The sequence below is a fragment of the Akebia trifoliata genome, chromosome 4 (assembly GCF_017979445.1).
Source record: "Akebia trifoliata isolate Shusen 1 chromosome 4, ASM1797944v1, whole genome shotgun sequence".
NCBI lineage: Eukaryota > Viridiplantae > Streptophyta > Magnoliopsida > Ranunculales > Lardizabalaceae > Akebia > Akebia trifoliata.
In genome coordinates this window covers 23,126,173-23,145,233 of record NC_141378.1, presented here as the reverse complement: position 1 = coordinate 23,145,233, position 19,061 = coordinate 23,126,173, and the positions used below count along the sequence as shown (strand labels likewise).

The 19,061-nt window shown below is 31.8% G+C and overlaps 1 protein-coding gene across 2 annotated transcripts; it reads left to right on the top strand.

Annotated features, from left to right (window-relative positions):
* The first annotated feature begins 7,029 nt into the window (after nucleotides 1-7,029).
* LOC147404525 (short-chain dehydrogenase TIC 32, chloroplastic-like) lies at nucleotides 7,030-18,787 on the top strand. 2 transcript variants are annotated; one of them, XM_086440534.1, is made up of 8 exons: nucleotides 7,030-7,169; nucleotides 10,563-10,794; nucleotides 11,124-11,203; nucleotides 13,278-13,401; nucleotides 13,917-13,995; nucleotides 17,264-17,348; nucleotides 17,448-17,500; nucleotides 18,578-18,787. In XM_086440534.1, the coding sequence occupies exons 1-8, from the start codon at nucleotides 7,055-7,057 to the stop codon at nucleotides 18,752-18,754; spliced, it is 945 nt and encodes a 314-aa protein (XP_086296660.1). In that variant the 5' UTR covers nucleotides 7,030-7,054; the 3' UTR covers nucleotides 18,755-18,787. The 2 variants fall into 2 exon arrangements, with proteins under 2 accessions (XP_086296660.1, XP_086296659.1); XM_086440533.1 differs by having other exon boundaries at nucleotides 13,248-13,401; nucleotides 18,578-18,786.
* The last annotated feature ends 274 nt before the right edge of the window (nucleotides 18,788-19,061 follow it).

Below are 19,061 nucleotides of genomic sequence, written 5' to 3'. Positions count from 1 at the left end.
GTTTAAACCCATTGAATATTAAAGGGTTTTCAAATTCAAACCTCTAAATTTCAACACATTCTACACTACAATCTCCAACTTTGGCAAGAAAGTGCAAAATAATTCGTCCTTTCAAATGTTTCAAAATAGCTAAGTCATTGCTTTGATACATTTGAAAAGGAAGAAATTGTTATTTTTAAAGAATAAAATTGTGAATTTATTGTTTATATTATTGGCAAAGCAATGTAATTATTGCTTTTTTGGATAACTAAATATTCAAAGGCAACAAAACTATGGTATTCTAAATCATTATTTACCTTTCTCCATTGAATGTCATCCAGAGCATAGTAACAAATAACGACGATTGTTTGAAAAAAAAATGCGTCTTGCATCTCTAACAATTATAATTGTTAAAAATGCAACTTTTTCATTTGTGACAAAAAACACCATTTTATTCCTGATTTTTTCACAGGAAAAAAAAAGTAAACACTTTCTTGTTTTTTCACTGTGGAATTTGATACAAATAACTTGATTTTATGAATTTTCTTTAGATATATATTTTTCATAACTCTTAATATTCTTTTTTATCTTTTATTTTTCTTTTTTTTCATATTTTTTCTCATTTTTTTTTCTCGTTTTCAACGTTTTTTCCTAAGTTTTTCGTTGCCAATTTAAACCTGTGCTCCAACTTTGTGAAGGATCCAGAACGATGAGGGATTAAACATTTATTTTCTTTTTGAAAAAAAAAATTCGATTTGATAATTTATCTTTTCAAGGATCTTTAAATTTCACCCACATCCTTCGTTTCCCTTGTGCCCAAACTATTTTCTGTTTGTGATATAAAATCATAATGTGACATTAAGAAGTCTCAAGTAAGGTGAGAGAAAGAATTAATTATTAGGAGAAAGGGTGTTTTGGATAGTTGGAGTCCTTTTTTTTAATATGAGGGAACATTTATTTGACAAACTTCAATAACTAAATTGTTTAGTTATCAACCAAAATTGAGGGGAATTTAGAAAGAAAAGATCCCCATGATAGAACCCATAAAGTAACTTTTCCATTTAAAAGATTGAAAATTCCCATTGATATTGTCCCATAAGAGGTGTATGTATTAAAAGTAAAGAAGTGTGGATGCATAGCATATTGTTATCCTGGGTGACGTGGTTCATTTATCAATGTGAATTCTAGAGAAGGTGACAAAGGTGGGTGTGACTTGAATTAATTAAGTTGAAGGTCACCCTTATTGTCCCATAGTGGTGTAAGTTTTAGAAGTGTAGATGCATAGCATATTGTTATCAAGGGTGACGTCGTTCATTTATCAATGTGAATTCTACAGAACAGGGTCAGGGCAAGTAAGGAGCTTGTGGGGGGAATTGGCCCCATTGAACTTTGAGACTGTCCTATATTTTCAATTAAATACATGCCTCATTTTCCTCCACTCACTCATTTCCCTCCTTATTTGCCCCCACCGCATCACCTCCCTCCAAATTTTCCCCCTTGCAATTCTTGAAGATACCATTGTCTTTTGATTGGGCCTTCTCTCATGGATTAATTGGAAAAGACCTAAATAGCCTTTTCTTCAACTTCTCACCAAATATCTTTGAATTTCTTCCCAAAACTATTCATATTCAAGCTTTTCAATTGTACCATTAATTATAGTTTGCCCTCACTACAATAAAATCTTGGCTTCGCCCCTACCCGAGAAGGTGAAAAAAGTGGATGTGACTTGTATTAATTATGTTGAAGTTCACCTTTATTGTCCCATAAGAGGTGTATGTATTAGAAGTAAAGACGTGTGGATGCATAACGTATTGTTATCAAGGGTGACATGGTCCATATATCAATGTGAATTCCACAGAAGGTGAAAAAGGTGGGTGTGACTCGTATTAATTATGTTGAAGTTCACCGTTATTGTCCCATAAGAGGTGTATGTATTAGAAGTGAAGAAGTGTGAATGCGTAGCATATTGTTATCAATGTGAATTCTTGAGAAGGTGAAAAAGGTGGGTGTGACTTGTATTAATTATGTTGAAGTTCACCCTTATTCCCCCTCCCCCGCCCCCTCTTTTACTAATGATAAAACAATGCGTTGACACATATGCAATCTATACACGACTGACGTGGTAAGGGCAGATAACCATAGAGCTTTTATCCTTGTGTATCCTAAAGAAAAAGATCTATGATTGTGTGCCTTTGCCATGTTAGTCACGTACAGACCATGTACATTTTTGCACGAACGTTTATCACGACTCTTTTATTTTTCTCCTTGAGATGAGAAATCTAAATTATACATGTTGCATCTAGTGTAAGCACATATATTATTATAAAATTTGGAATGTTGGAAGTTCTCTCAATAGGGGAATTCTTTCGTCCAAGGCATCTTGGAGATGTTAGCAAACCTCACAACTTTTCATAATATCATTGAAATATAACTAATATTTGTCATTAGTGATAAAAACTTAAAAGAGTATTTTGATTCTTGCTTGGTAAACGTTTTTATAAAGTATATAAGGCTGTGTTTGGAAGCGGTAGTTAGTGGGATTTGGAGTTGGAGTGGGTGTTGGTCGGAGTTGGAGTTTATTCTAACACTTTAAATAAACTCTAGTGTTTGGTTTCGTGTAGGAATTCAGTTGTGACTTGTTCGCATTTGACTGAGATCCAATATGACTCCTTTATTACTTGGAAAATATTATTATAGTTAATAAAATTCAATCGAGTCAAAAGGATTTTCTAAATTTTGATAAAATAATTAATTTTTGATAATTTATATATTTATTATCTTAAATAAATATGATTTTGTCATGAAACATACTTGGATCTGAGTATATCTATATCCGAATTTTTTATTTGGATCTGAATCTAAATTCAACTCGGATCTTATTAGCTAAAACTATATCAGAATCATATTGATTACAAAAAATCCATATTCGAATCCATCTGACAGAATTACTTGATTTGGGTTGAATAATTTTGGACTGTTCAACATTTATTTTCTATTTGCTATATTATTCAATTTTACTATTACAATTTATTTATTTTCTAAGAATTCATGTTATATTAACGTAGTAGATAAAAGGTATTTTGAAAAGCAAAAAATAATAATTTTCAAATCAAAATATCATTCGGATCTAAGTGGATTTAGGGATGGATCTGTATTTGACCTAGATCTGACTTAGATTAAAGGACATCAACCCATATCCAACCCATATTTTTGTCTGGATCTACTCCAAATGGTCCAAATCCACTAAATTCATGTTCGGATCAATTGAATTTCGGATAAAATCCGACCCATTTTCTTTTTGTAGGTTGCACGTACCAACCACCCTAACATGTGTTCAACAGTTAAATATAATCACTTTTATGTGAAGGGGTATATAGAGAATCAATGGTGTGACCTGAGGAGAAATTCTTACCCATTTTATGACTTATTCTAATCACTTTATTTTATTAAAAGACTAAAATTATTTAAATAGGAATCTAGATTATAAATAATGTAATGTGAGTTGAATGATTTATGTAATAGATGACTCAGGTGAGCCAACTCGAATTTTTGGATTAAAGATATTTTTTCTGGAGTTGTGAATCCTACCTAAATAGGTGGGAGTTACAACTCCTTTTAAAAATGGGAGTTGAGGACCTTCTTAGAGTTTCAACTCCATGAAATTGATGAACCAAACAACCAATTAGAATTTGAAGGTGGGAGTAGTTGTAAATCCAACTCCCACCAACTACCATTTCCAAACATAACCGGCCTAATTGTAATAAATGTGTGTACAATAGATGGTTATACAAAAGAAATTGCTAGAGTGACCAGAAAAACATTTGAAATAGTACGTGCTACCCGAGGACGAATTGTGCAAGAAAACTATCGATGCTTTTTATCAAGATATGACACTTACACACTTGTAAAATTGATGATTCTTTGCACATGTAGTGCTACGTTGGGTGTTATTTCATGTCACTCTAGCAAAGTTATGTAAAAATAAATAAAAATAAAAATCATTTTGACTTTAGATATTTAGATGATACCATTTTACAAATTCCATGATAATTTTATTTAATTTTCACGAAAAGATAAAATAATAAATACATTAAAAAAAAAAAAACTATATATGATATAATTATGATCTTGCTTGTTGGTTACTGTCACTACTTCTATCTCCCAACAACAAAAGAAGGAAATAAATCTTATTTTGTTCATTTTGTTTTGTTTGTTTTCTAATGTCTTAACAACATTTTTTCAAACAAGTTATCTCCATATTTGTTTTCAGCAACTCTTTTTAGATGTATGGCTTTGATGAATGTATGGGTCAAACTCAGATTTTCTCATCCCTGGCTGTTAGATCGATTCATGTAGCAAGGCAGCAATACCAATCACTCATGCACATCTTGATTTAAATTTAAAAAGGAAAAAAAAAAAAAAAAAAGCAATAAAGAAAAAAAGAGGGAGTTTCATATCTACATTGTTATCAAACTAGGCTACCTACTTCATCCATCAATTATTACACGACAATAATCCATCTTCATCAGAATTTGCATCACAACTGCCATCAATTAAAGCCAATCTTATCAACTTTCGGCGCCCTTGAACTTATTGTACAAGATCTACATCTCCAGATCTCAAAGGACATATTTTCGATCTTAATCATAGATACTTTTGGCCGTGAAATTGAGGGTATATCTTCAGACCCACATACTTAAATATAAGATTGAGGATCCTTAAAAAGGTGGTGTTTGTGACAAACCACCCACTTCGAATTTTTTTTTGCTCACAGAATCTGAGATCCACGAATCAGAAGTGCACGTGTATTTAATGGTATCCCAATTTACAAAATTACCCTTGTTAGGTTTAATGCGAAACATCTTAAGAGAGTTTGTGGGCACTGTGATGAGAAATTCTAAGAGCAAAAAATCACTCCTGTTTCTCATTAGTGAAGGATTAGAAAAGTTAATTATGCTTCAATGCTTCTCACAACACAATAAGAAATTTTTGTTTGCTCTTAGTAATTCTTAAAGGTTAAGCTCATCTCATTGGTCCATTTGACTTGAGTGCCTCATCTTCTATACAAATGGGTATATGATCATCTATCATCCCTCAGGCTATCATCAAATTCTTTAACAAAACCCACCAAGGGTGTGCCTCAGCGGTAAGACGCATGACTAGAGTTTGCTCCTCTAGGTTGTGCGTTCGAAACTCTGGACCATCCTTGATTAACTGCCGCATGTGCTGTGTGGGCCAGGTGCATGAGGCCATGGATTTGTCCTGTTGGGTATGACTGGGAAAAACTAGATCAGACCTGTCCAATGGACTGTCTGATGAACCGGGGCCCAGTCCACTACCAATGGGGATACCATGTCCAAAAAAAAAAAAAAAAATTCTTCAACAAATGAACAAGTGCTGACTTCTAAGTAGAATGGTTATATATTTTTGACCGCCTATGAACAATTTAATTATAGCCACTAAAGACTATTGATGTCAAATATGACCAATCGAATGTCTTTTATTTAACACACATGTGATTGGTGAAGGGTATAAAATATTATATAATAATATATGGGGATGCACCAAATCTTGTTTGTATTCAGTGGTATTTGATCATGTAGTTAGGGTAGTTGCGCCGGTGATTGATTTGGCCAAGAATAGTTAAGGCCTGTGGACCAAAGAAGACTCATATTATTCACACGAGGATTGAGCCTAGACATGTCCCTCCAGTTTTTCTCAATATTAGAGATACCCCTTTTGTTTTCAAATTGATAAGATCTCCCCCTTGACAAAGGTTTTTTCTGAGAGATTAATGTAAATGTTCCAAATACCCTCATATTTAACTCTAGTTGTAACTAGGACTGGCAATGATCTGAAATGTACCCAATGTCCAAATTGATCTTATCAGAAAAAAATGAAAATTCAGATTTTCCGATGGGATTCGGATGTACTCCAATCAGATCCAAACATATTTTAATAATTTTTTTATTCTTAATTTTATATAAATATATATGGATTAAACATTATTAGTTTATTTATTTCCCTTTATATTTGAAGTAGGAAAGTTGATTTTCTAAAATTTTATATGATTTTATATTTTTAAAATTTTTGAACATTGATAATTTGAAAATACGGCATGTGTTTGGATCGGTTTTGGATTAAGGATGAAACGAAACAGATCAAATTTGCTTCACAGATTCATTAATTCATTCAAATCAGTATTGGAGTGGCATTGATCTGGTACCGAATTCATCTGTTACCAGACATATACTTTTCTCTCTACTACCAATCATCTTCAACCTTAGAATTCTATATTTTTCAACCTTTCAAACTTTAAGAATAAGACCAAAGATTCGGACAAGTGGAAAGTCAGATTTTTTGGAATGTGATTTTGAAGACCTTGAGAGACCCCATGTTCTAATCATGCATGTTTATTAAAGACCAAACCAACGTGATCTAATATTTTTGTAATTTTGAAATGCCTTTCAATATACGCGGACCAATGAGAATGTGGGTGTCTCCAAAATGTGGGACTTCAAAAATGAACTTGATTTTTGAGTAGAAAAATCAAGTGTTGCCTACAAGACATTAAAGAGTAAGGTTGAACGCATTAAAAATAATTCATCAATTGATGGATGATTAGTTTTCTATCTCATACAACCTTCAATCAGAACAAGATAAAATCTTTAGATGAAAAAAAGGGTGTGTGCGGGGTGGCTCTAGAAGACATTGAAGATGAGGTTGAATAGATTAGAAACTGAAGTTTCAACGGGTTCCAAGGCTAGAGGTCGATCAAAGATGAGGGCATTTAAGTTATTTACGTTAGTCTCTGATAAAAGACCTAGGTCAACAAGGGTATCTCTAACATTGACCAAAACATGGAGGGGGCATATCTAAAACTTAATCACCCAATAATTTTCATCTCATCTGTTTGATGGCAACAACACGAATAGCTGCAGCCTTTGATTCAGTTGACAGTGAAGATGGTGGATGGAGAGGACCCCTTTGTAATCTTCCTTCTACAACCCTAGAAAGAACTACAAAAAGCCTTTTGGTATCCAACTTTAGCTAGATAGTGTTAAAGATAAACGATATGGGTGTTAGGAGCTGGTTTGGGTGGGGAAACTCGACCCGGTTTGGTTCATCCTCTACCGCTGAAGAAGTCACTGATGGGATCGACGCAAACGGGCTTACTGCCATTGTCACTGGTTCACTCTTCCTTCCATTGCTCAATATTCTATATATGTTGTCTTTCATTTTCATTCTCATTCTCACTTTCATTTTATTTGGAAGTTTAAAAACAGTACTGATCTCTAGTAAATCTATGTTTCTCTCATCTTTATCTCAACTAGTGTTTATTTTATTGAGAGCCTCAACCATGGTTTAGGCTTAGAAAAAGTCCAAAATTTAATATAATATATTATATGACTTTTGTTCATGTTAACCAACAGGCTTTGTTTCATTAATACAATACTATTTATCAAAAAAAAAATATTCCAAATGATCGATCTGTTCATTATGTAAAAAATACTATGTGAAAAAATGAAAAAATGGAATTTACTCAGTGTTGAGAATATATTTTTCCTCCTCTCACCCCGGCCAAGTCCCATTAACAGTTAAATTATCTTTTTTTTTTTTCAACTGTAAGACAATATTAAATATGTAAAGTTTATACTGCTATATCCCGAGAGATGAGGATAAAAGTTCTGTTTTGTTTTATTTTGTTTTTTAACACCATCCACTCTTCTCCTTCATGTCCAAAACACGTGAAGGGGAGAGAACTGTGTGTATGTGTTTGTATTTGTACGAGAAAGAATCTTTGAAGAAAATGAAAAGGAGTTTTATGGATTTTAAGGGAGATAGAAAGAGAGAAAATGATTGTGTGTGGTGTTCTTCAAGGAGAATCAATTTCAAATGATTGATAAAGAAATGATTTTTTTTCTTCTCACTTAAGATTTTGAAATCTCTCTCTTTTCTCTATAATTCTTGAAGAAGAGTTATTTTTCTAATATTTATTTTTTATAAAAAAAAATACAAGGAAATGATGAAGAGATACAGGTATTAATGTTGATTCGTATTTATTGTTATTTGATTTGTTTCGTACGTCCAACTTCATTAATGGAAAATGTATGATATAAAAGAAGAGTAGGGAGCCAGTAGGGTGTCCCGTTCCTAACCGTATAGATATTTGATTCATTTCATTTGTGAATCTATACACAAAAGATCAGTTTGATTGTTGATATGATAATAGCATTGCCTTAAAAATGATTTCTAGTAGTTCAATGATTAGAACCGGTGGATAAAAATTATCCAAAGTTATAATTTTGCGTACATAGGTTTACCAAGGGATGGACCACATATCCATACGCTCTGTAGGTCCAAAAAAAATGGCTAGATGGAATAAAATGGGGTTGCCACCCGACTTTGGCTAGGAATGAGAGATCTGACTCGATCACTAATCATAAAAGAAATTGGTGTTGCAATAAACACTCTAAGAGTTCTGATTTTGTAATTTAATTTGACCGAATAAGTCAAAAATTCACTGACGTGTTGTGTGCAAGAACCATAGATTTTTCTCTTAGGATACACAATTGCACATGTTTATGGGGATGTGCAGTTGTGTATCTGAGCGCAAAATATTTTGTTCTTACACATGCCACGTCAGTGAGATTTTGAGTTATTATGTCTGAGTTAGAGTTAGAAAATCATTACACAATACTCAATATGATACGGATCTTTGAATAATAATCTTTTCTACGGTTTATATTGAAAATGAAATTTTATCATTTTAGCTCATAATAGAGTCATAGTCTTTCCAAGGACTCATATATTTTAAATAAGTGGTCTTGTTTATGTGTTCCCCTTAACTTTAAAGTTCAATAAATACACATTGAAAATTGAATTTTCTATCGAAAATACCCTTAAAAAAATTATTTTTACTAAAATATTCTTAGATTCTAATTTCCAAAATGTACTTTTGTGAGAGAAGATCTTTAGGTCATGGAGGCACATCATGTGGATCATTTAATTAAAATCTTTCTAAGTTTGATCATTTTCCATTAATATGTGAGAGAAGATCTTAAGGTTAAGGGAGCATATCTTGTGGATACTTTAATTAAAATCTTTCTAAGTTTGATCATTTTCTATTAATATGTGAGAGAAGATCTTAAGGTCAAGGGGGCATATCATGTGGATACTTTTAATTAAAATCTTTCCAAGTTTGATCATTTTTCATTAATCTGTTAGAAGATATTTCGGTAAGGAGGCACATCAAAATGGACATCTCGACATTCACCGAATGAATTAAAAGGGCATGTTAAAATACACCCAGAAATTGGATCCATCCGTACACAAATCCGGGTGGGTCTCTATTTAAATCAATGAAACTAGTCGGGTCAATTGGTTTTTATAAAATTGAGTATTACCAGTTGACTCAACCTATGGAAGCTATTAGGTTTGGTCAAACCCCATCCGGTTTTTAAAACATTGCTTTTAATAGAGCATGAAATGTCTAAAATATATACCATCATGAATTTGAGATTAAAAAAGTGCCTATCATCTAAATCACCCCTCACCTTATAATTCTTATGGATCTCAACCTAATATGAGAAATCAATGGTGTAAATTTGCTTTGTTTTTCTTATTTTTGTTTTGGTTCTCTTTTAGTTAGATTTTAGATGGTAGAAACGTATGTTGAATAGCATTTTTATTAAATTAAATTCTGGAGGAGTATTTAGAAAATGCAACATTATCTAAACAAACATAATACAACCTTCGAGGTTGGGTCAAGGGGGTAGATCTACTCTTGCATTTTGCAGGGGTGAATCTACTATCGTCAATTTCGCAGATGGTTTTACTGAAATTCCCTACAATCTAACCACAACAAATAAGCATGATTGGTGATCTCTGCCCCTTTGATTTGATTTGATTATTTCTCATTAGTATCATAATAATCTGACTACCCCACACGGCACACTCAATGACTCTCCTTGACATGACAAGTTCGGGAATTGTAGATCTATATGTTTCAGGATACAAAATTACAATTCCCCATAAATATGTGTATCCCACGAAAATCGTGTATCTCAAGACATACAGATCTATGCTGAAGTGACCTTAAACATTGGTACATAGATGTCTTTAATTGAAATACGAGTGAAGCATTTATGATTCTGTGTGCACCTCGAGCTAAGGAATGTTGGAAATGAAGTCAATACTCTTTGGGATTTGAGAATTTGTTTTGATCCTTTCGGGTTTTTTTTGGTAAGTAACATTTTATTTATAGAAAACAGAGTTAGGCCAGTCGAGATAACCAACCGAACAGCACCTTGTAAGCCTAAGGTTGTCGAACCGATTCTTTAAAAAAAAAAAAAAAAGAGAGTGCCAACGGGTTGATTCCAATTCTCATCCGGTTTCGATTTGGGTTGTTGTTGTGGTTGACGGGGATGGATAATTGTTTATGTAAGAAGCACAGAAAGGGAGATCCATACTATAATAATCTTTTATTTTCTCCTCTCTTCGGATAATTGTTTATGTTAGAAGCAATGGTGCCATAAATTATATAATATTTTGAAGTGAAAGAGTTTATTTATGTATGGCAGGAGCAACAAGTGGGCTTGGAGAAGAAACCGTTAGAGTTATGGCTTTAAGAGGGGCAAAAGTCATCATCCCTTGTAGAAATTTGGAGAGTGGTTTGAGAACTAAAGAAAGAATTCTCAAAGACAACCCCAAAGCTAAGCTTCAAGTGATGAAATTGGACCTCAGCTCCATCAACTCTGTCACTTCTTTTGCTCAATCGTTCAATTCATCCAACCAACCCTTGAATATACTCATGTACGTAAACTCACTTAACTAATTAGTAAAAATTACTTTTTCTTTCTTTATGAGATTGATGATTCAAATTGTCAAGGTCAATAAATTCAAATCATTAAGATCAATCTTTGATTCAATGACATTTGAACATGAATTATTGAAAAATCTACAATTCAAATTATCAAGATCGACTATTTCAATGGCTCATTTTTGACAATTTGAATTTAGGTTATTAATAAGAAACCCCAAAACTCAGGGTACACAGTAAGGGCTATTAAGTAACATTTTCCTAACTAATTTGTATGTTTGTATTTTCTTGTTCCATGATAACTTGTTCTTTGTTTGGATAGTAACAATGCAGGAGTTATGGCTTGCCCATTCCAACTATCTGTGGATGGAATGGAGTTACAGTTTGCTACCAATCACCTAGGTAACTCAAATTATGAGTGGTTTCATTCCTAGTTACAAAATTCGGATTGAGTAATTATTTACTAAGGGTTCAATTCGGTTAATTCAGACAAATTCGATAAAATTTTGGAGATTATAAATTTTTTATTTTTAATTTGATTTCTTAACTAAATCTATCATCTTGAAAAAGTCGAAATTTTGGAGGTGAAAGGTAAAAATGTTACCACATTCCATGATCAATTTTGGGGGGGAGTTCTTGTACACATTGGAAATTGAGTTTTGCACCGAAAATGCCCCCTAAAAATTATTCTTTACAGAAATATCCTCACATTCCCATTCCCGAGAAGTGTATTTATTGCACTTTAACATGTTCCCAGGGACACTAAATTGAAATAAAAACAATTTGGAAATTGAGTTTTATACCAAAAATGCCCCCTAATAATTATTCTTTACAGAAATATCCTCACATTCCCATTCCCAAGAAGTGTATATATTGCACTTTAACATTTTCCTGGGGCACACGTTAACAAAATCTATTTTTTTACCTACCAAAAACACCGTCAAATGCTTATTTTCCAGGTATTTTAACTAATCTTATTAAGTTAGTAAAGATTCCACCTTTACTAAGGGTACTTGGGTCAGCTTGTGGCATCCTAAAACATGATCCCATGCTTAAGGTTGTAGAGGACGAAATTTTACGAACTTAAAAAAAAATAATTTCTAAACTAAAAATTTATTTTCACAGTTGACTTATAGATTTTAACTTTAAGAGAGCGGTATTGTTTCGCGAAATTGATTTTTTTTTTTAATTAAAAGGTGACATATGCAAACGTACATGTATCAAAAGGACTTATTTATAATTTTAAACGTCAATTAAAGGATTTTTTTTTTATTATTATTATTATTAAGATTGTATAATGAAAATAATATTATTATAATTGTGAAAATAAAAGTACTAAATAAAAGTACTCATAAGTTGCAATTTTCTAAGTTTTTAGCCAAAATGACCCTAATTATATTAAGTTTAAATATGAAGGTGGTAAGATCCAAGTTTTTGTGTTCAACCACTTCTACTCCTTCTCTCATTATAATATAAAGATTTTAAAATACGAAAGTACCCTTGCAATTTTTTTAATTTTTTATGAGGGGTTTTAGACCCGTAAACTCAACTAGCTCCTTAGAGCATCATATCTCACCCAAATCCCAACTGGTATATAGATTAGTAAGTACCCTTGCATATTACCTTTATATATAGGATTATTGTTAAACTATTTTAATTAGAGTTAATATCTGGTGACTCATAAAAAAAATAATGATCCCAATTGTTAAAGTAAGACATCTAATGATCAGTATCCAAATAATACATAACCCGAGGCATTGCACGTGCCCTGAGAGTGAGCACTAGTTCTTGGACAAGACCATGGACTATGGACTGGGCAAAATCCAAATATGGGCTTGGTCCACTGTTTATAGGGATACCCGATTATTAAAAAAAAAACAATATAAACTCATGGTAAACCCTATAATTGAATTTCTTACTTTTACAATTGAAGTCACCTGTTTTTTTTTTTTTTTTTTTTTTTAAATCAAATCAATCAGGTCAATAACAAATGTCAAACTTCTAAGATTCGTCGAAGCTTCTTATGTTTTATTATATTTTGATTCACATTTACATTTTGAGTCACATGCATCCCATGTTAAATCAGCACATGTGACTAGGTGATCGTATTAAAATAAAAAAATATAAAAAAAAAAGCTTTTCATCGTCCAAGCTTACCAACTATGTTAACAAACTTAAATAAATTAAAACAAATTTGTTTTAATTTTTTAGTTATTTGATATTAAATTCAATCGATTAAAACTTCATAAATTTAAGTAAAATATATAATATAATTTACTTAATTTCTCACATTTTATAGGATTGTGACATTGCTATCAAAATCCAAATCTTCAATCAGGACTGAAATTTTTGGATCAGATCAAAAAAAATTTTGCTGATCTGATCCACTGACAGTCCTATCATGACCAAAATAATATTTCTCATTTTTCTATATTGCATGATGCAGGGCATTTCTTACTAACAAATTTATTATTAGACAAGCTTAAAGCCACAGCTAAAGAAACTGGGATAGAGGGTAGAATAGTCAATGTCTCCTCTCTTGCTCATGTGGCTTCTGTGAGATCATGGATGAGTCTTGACGAACTAAACGACCCAAAGAGGTAAAGCTCTTTCACACATTTTTTATTTAAATTCTACAACTTTTACTAAGAGCATCCATTTTACATTATATTTTTATTAAATCATATCGGATTGGTTAGGACCAATTCTAAAATATTGATTTTTGGGATTGGATCAAATCTATAACTATACACATCATATTGGATTGGGTCTGGATTTAAAATTGACAGATTCCATTGGATCCAGATTAAGTCTAGGTCAAATAAATTGCTTTTTGTATCGGTACCAATTTAGTACAATCCGATCCATGGGAACCATACCAATCATTCAACTTTACTCCTTTGGGCTATGAGAAAAAATAACATATCAGGTGGTTGAAAATAGTTTGATCATGTTGATTTTTTTGGTCCAAAGATCTCTTATTTTTGGGCCCATTCAGTATTGGGTTCTGATCCACTGTAGACTTATGTTAAGATATTGCAATCAAAGACACACTTTCTTTCTTAATGATGGCTTTTAACTTATTTATTTATTCTAATTTTCTTTGGGGGTGTAGGTACAATGGTTATGATGCTTATAGTCGATCTAAGCTCGCAAACTTGCTACATGCAAATGAGCTATCTAGACAGTTACAGGTAACTCTACTAAGATCACTGTCACAAAATTGAGAATAAATGTCCTGAGTCCTCACCTATGTTATTGGATTCGTGCCTACGAACACATGTCTTTATGTTGGAAGTGAGTCCCACTAGTGTTATTAACTTGGTAAGATTTTAACTTGGTTCGTTGAACTCACCTTGTGGCATTCAAAAACATGATTTGATGACACAAGTTTGTAGAGGATAAAGTTCTATGAACATGAAAAACGAAATAAAAAATGTTATTTTTCACCATTGAATTTTAATTTTAATTTTAGGAGTTCTGTAGCCATCTTTTTTCAAAATCTTGGATAAAGCTCAAAAAATGAAAAAAAAAATTATTGAATTTTTATTTTCCTCTTTTGATATAATTTTTTCCATGAAATCTAAAGGTCTGTGGTGTTGGATTGCCAGTGTGATTATCCATTTGAGCTTAAAGAATCTTAGTAAGAGTTAAAATCTTATTAAATTAGTAAGGAAAGTGTGTTTATTTATTTAGTGGAAGACAATTGTTAAAACTTTGAACCAGGATACAAAAAATTCATGAAAAAATTCAGATAAATTTTTTTTTTTTTTTTTAAATACATCTTTTTCGATGTTGATCCAGGGTGTTTAAACTTAATGGCTACCGAACTCCCAAATTTAAAATTAAAGTTAACAATGAAAATTAATTTTTTTAAGAAAAATTTAAAGTTCTAATAATTTTTTCCTCCACAACCTTGTGACACTAGATCATGTTTTTGGATGACACAAGATGATGCGGTTAAGAAAACTTTTCTTATAGAAATTAGTAAGGGAAGCATTTTTTTCTCAAATTTTTAAGAGCAATTGATCTTACTGGCAGCACTTTAATTTTTTATATTACAAAATACCAATATTACCCCCTCTCTTCTCAACAATGATTCTTTCTCCTAAAATCATGGATCAAGTCCAAAAATATATACATATATTTTTTTAATCTGAATTTTACCATAGAATTTGGAGCATTGGGATGTTGGATTGGCAATGTTACCCACATTGTCAATAATGTCTTTTGGACAGAGAGAGTGGATGTTGAGAGGAGAGAAGATATCATAAGTATTTGATATAAATAATAAAAATAAAAAAAAGAGTATTTTAAGTATTTAATATTTTAAAATGATGTGGGTTCCATTCCAAGATTTGTTAGATAACAAACTTAATAAAGAGTCGGAAGTTGTCAAAATTTCAAAGGAATTGTTGTAATAAAAATGCAACAAATATGCCTCCAAGGTAAATCTCTCAACTTTATAAATCAATTTTTAATCTCAATGTCACATATCAATTTTATGTCACTTCGAGGCAAAATGTACTATTGCCCAATATTATCATCAAAAACTTTAAACTTTTGGAATATGTATATTCATACTATAATATCACAATTAAAATTCGTCGGTGATTTATTTGATATAGGATCATATTTAGTTTGCTTGTGTATACACTTTTAAATCATATATATATATATATATATATGGGATCAGGATTTGTGATCTGTGCACACTTTTATCTACAACATGTTTTTCCCTATGTGGGTTAAAATTTTTTGATTGAGCTGATTTTTGGCGAGACTGATCTTTATGATAAGGAGTTTGTCCTCACAAAAAATCAGTTCAATATGAAACTTTTAACCTCGTCAAAAGTGATTTACAAAAATTGGACTATTCATAATTCTTCAATTCATAAATATAGGGTTAGAAGTTTTAGAATTAGTTTATTTTTTGTGAGGATGATCTCCTCAGCTCAATCCAAAAATTTTAACCCACATAGGACAAAACATGTTGTAGATATATATATATATATATATATATATATATATATATAGGGTCACGTTATTACGACCCCCTTTGCGACCCCCTTTGCGACACACCTTTTTGTCTTATATGGGCAAAAATGTTTGGAATGGGCTGATTTTTGTGAGGATGATCTCTATGGTGAGGGGATCATCCTGGCAAAAAATCATCCCATTCCAAAACTTCTAACCCCATCAAAATTGATTTACAAAAATTGGACGGTCTATAATTTTTCAACAAAAATCGGACGGTCTAGAAGTTTTGGAATAGGCTGATTTTTTCCAGGATGATCCCCTCACCATAGAGATCATCCTCACAAAAAATCAGCCCATTCCAAACATTTTTTCCCATATAAGACAAAAAGGTGTGTCGCAAAGGGGGTCGCAAAGGGGGTCGTAATAACGCTGTTCATATATATATATATATATATATATATATATATATATAGGGAAATGTTTAGCAACAAACATTTTGGCAAAACATTTTTCAAAACATGGGTTAGAAGTTTTGGAATGGGCTGATTTTTTGTGAGGATGATCTCTACGGTGAGGAGATCATCATAACCAAAAATCAGCCCATTCCAAAACTTCTAACCCCATCAAAAATGGTTTACAAAAAATGGACGGTCCATGACTTTTCAACTTGTAAACATGGGGCTAGAAGTTTTAGAATGGGCTGATTTTTTGTGAGGATGATCTCCTCACCGTAGAGATCATCCTCACCAAAAATCAGCCATTTCAAAACTTCTATCCCATGTTTTGAAAAATGTTTTGTCAAAATGTTTGTTGCTGAACGGGACCCATATATATATATATATATATATATATGTATATATGTATGTATGTATGTATTCGGATCTTGACCCATTTATATATAACAGGTTTATAGTTAACGATACAAATGCACACAACCGATATATTAATCTATTAATATTTTTTAATAATCAAAATTAGCATATCACATAGCAAGATTAAGATTCAAGACAAACTCTCTCTAACTACTGTAAAATAAATAATTTTAAATAATAAGAAAAGTGGCCTTGAGAAATATTAAATATACTTATAAATTGGAGAGAAATATATAATCAGATAATTTCAAATATTGAAATAAGTGTCATCATTCATATTTATATAATAATCTAATATTCACATGCAACGCATGTGCATTTTGCTAGTTTCAAGAAAATTAATAAAAAATATCACAACAAAATTTATTTAGGGTGAAGTTAAACAATTCAAAGTTTCTAACTATAGCTTATCAAAAAAAAATTCTAAATGGTCAAAGGGACAGCCTATTAAGTCTTAGAGTTATGGGTCCAAGTATGGTCCATTTCTCTTTCAACACATGCGATAAGTTGATTGGTCGATGGACACTTTTTATGTCCATCGATATTGAATACTGTAATCAGTATTACATAATCCTAATAAACCTGCTTTTGTTCGAACAAATTGAATCAGGAAGAAGGAGCTAATGTGACAGCAAACTCCTTACATCCAGGAGTTATAATTACAGATTTAATCCGTCATTCGTCAAGTATAAAATGTGAGTATGATAGAGTTTTTTTTTCTCTTTTTGAAAACAAAATATTACCACCAAATTTTATTTGTTATATCTTTTTCTTTCCTTTCTTTTTTTTTTCAGCCATTCTTTGGGCTTCTCCCTTAGGGAAGGCTTTCTTGAAAAGCATAGCACAGGTATGTAAACACTTCATTTACACAAATTCTCTGATTCTTTTTCTTAAGGATTCTCATAATTGTGTAAAATAATTTTCTCAAGAAAATATGATTTCTTGGACGTCTGACCATGCATTTTTGTTAAAGAACCACTTTTCCCAAAAAAGTTTTTCTCGCCTCCAAAGAAAATGGTATTCTTGGATGAAAATTCTAACGTTTTTACCATATATATTTTGATAGAGTAAGACTAGCCTTACCAACTTATTAAGTTTTCAAATCTTACTAAGGGTCCTTGAGCTCAGCTTGTGGCATCCAAAAACATGATCCCTTGGTATAGGATTGTAGAGGACAAAATTCTATGAACTTTGAAAAAAATTCTAAAAAATTATTCTTCTTGGTTTAATTTTCATTTTAAATTTGTAAGTTTTGGTAATCATTCACTTTCAAAACCTTGGTTCAATACCAAAAAAAATGTTTTTTTTTATTTTGTTGAGCTAAGTTTTTACATGAAACCTAGAGGGCTGTAGTGTTGGATTGCCGTTGTGGTAATCAATTTTAGCAAAACGACCATGGTAAGATTTAAAATCTTACCTAGTTAGAAAGGAAAATGTTTTTCATTTTGATATGTTCTTATGAGCAATGAAATACTGGCGCATATTTCTTCTCAAAATCTATAATCCAATGATCACTTTCCTAGGAATTTGATTTTTCTAAGAAAACACTTTTTCTCTCCAATCATGCACGCACTTTATCGTTGTTTTTGCAATTTTTACTCATTTTGTAGAAAAAATATTCCTTTAGATAGTTACTTATTTTCATAGATTCACCATAATCATCATCAAATTTTATCCCACATACTTGATGTCAACTAAGACAAAATATGTCCCTCCATCCAATTCAATCAAAAGCCATGTCTAAGTTAATTCCTCATTGCATTTTAAAACTATGTTGTTTTAGTTTTGGGGTGGGGGTTAAGTAGAGAGAGAATGACATTACAAGGTGGAGAAATCATTTACCAAACAATTCTCCATGCGCAATCAAACAGACCATTAGAACTTGACCTGATTGACTAAGGTTGTGGAATTTGATATCTTGTAGGGTGCGTCAACAACTTGTTATGTGGCTCTCCATCCGGACTTAAAAGGTGTTACTGGAAAATACTTTGCCAATTGTAGTGAAACTCAACCTTCTTCTCAGGCTCAAGACAAGGATTTGGGCGTCAAACTATGGAAATTCAGCGTTGACTTGCTTAAGAAAACTAGTGGGCCAAAATGATAGACCGAACCCTAGACCTTTGACTCTATATATTTCCGAATCTTTCAAGTTATAATTGCTAAGTTGAAGGAACTATATTTTATATTTTTCATTTAGAAAATTTGTATTTGACTGGTTGTGATTATAATATTTAAATTAGTCCCTGGATATCTAATAAAGCATTAATACTGATTCATCCATATCTCCAAGTAAAAAACAATCAATCCAATTAATTGATCCAAATAGGTTTAAGCGTGAAGGTGGGGCTTTATCCTTGGCCTATGGTATTATGAGATACAAACTTTAATTATCACCTCACCGAAGGAGT

Coding starts and splice junctions, on each gene's coding strand:
- LOC147404525 (XM_086440533.1), top strand. CDS start 7,055: ATGGGTGTTAGGAGCTGGTTTGGGTGGGGAAACTCGACCCGGTTTGGT. Junction 11,204..13,247: donor GTTTGCTACCAATCACCTAG/GTAACTCAAATT, acceptor TGCATGATGCAG/GGCATTTCTTACTAACAAAT. Junction 17,349..17,447: donor TCATTCGTCAAGTATAAAAT/GTGAGTATGATA, acceptor TTTTTTTTTCAG/CCATTCTTTGGGCTTCTCCC.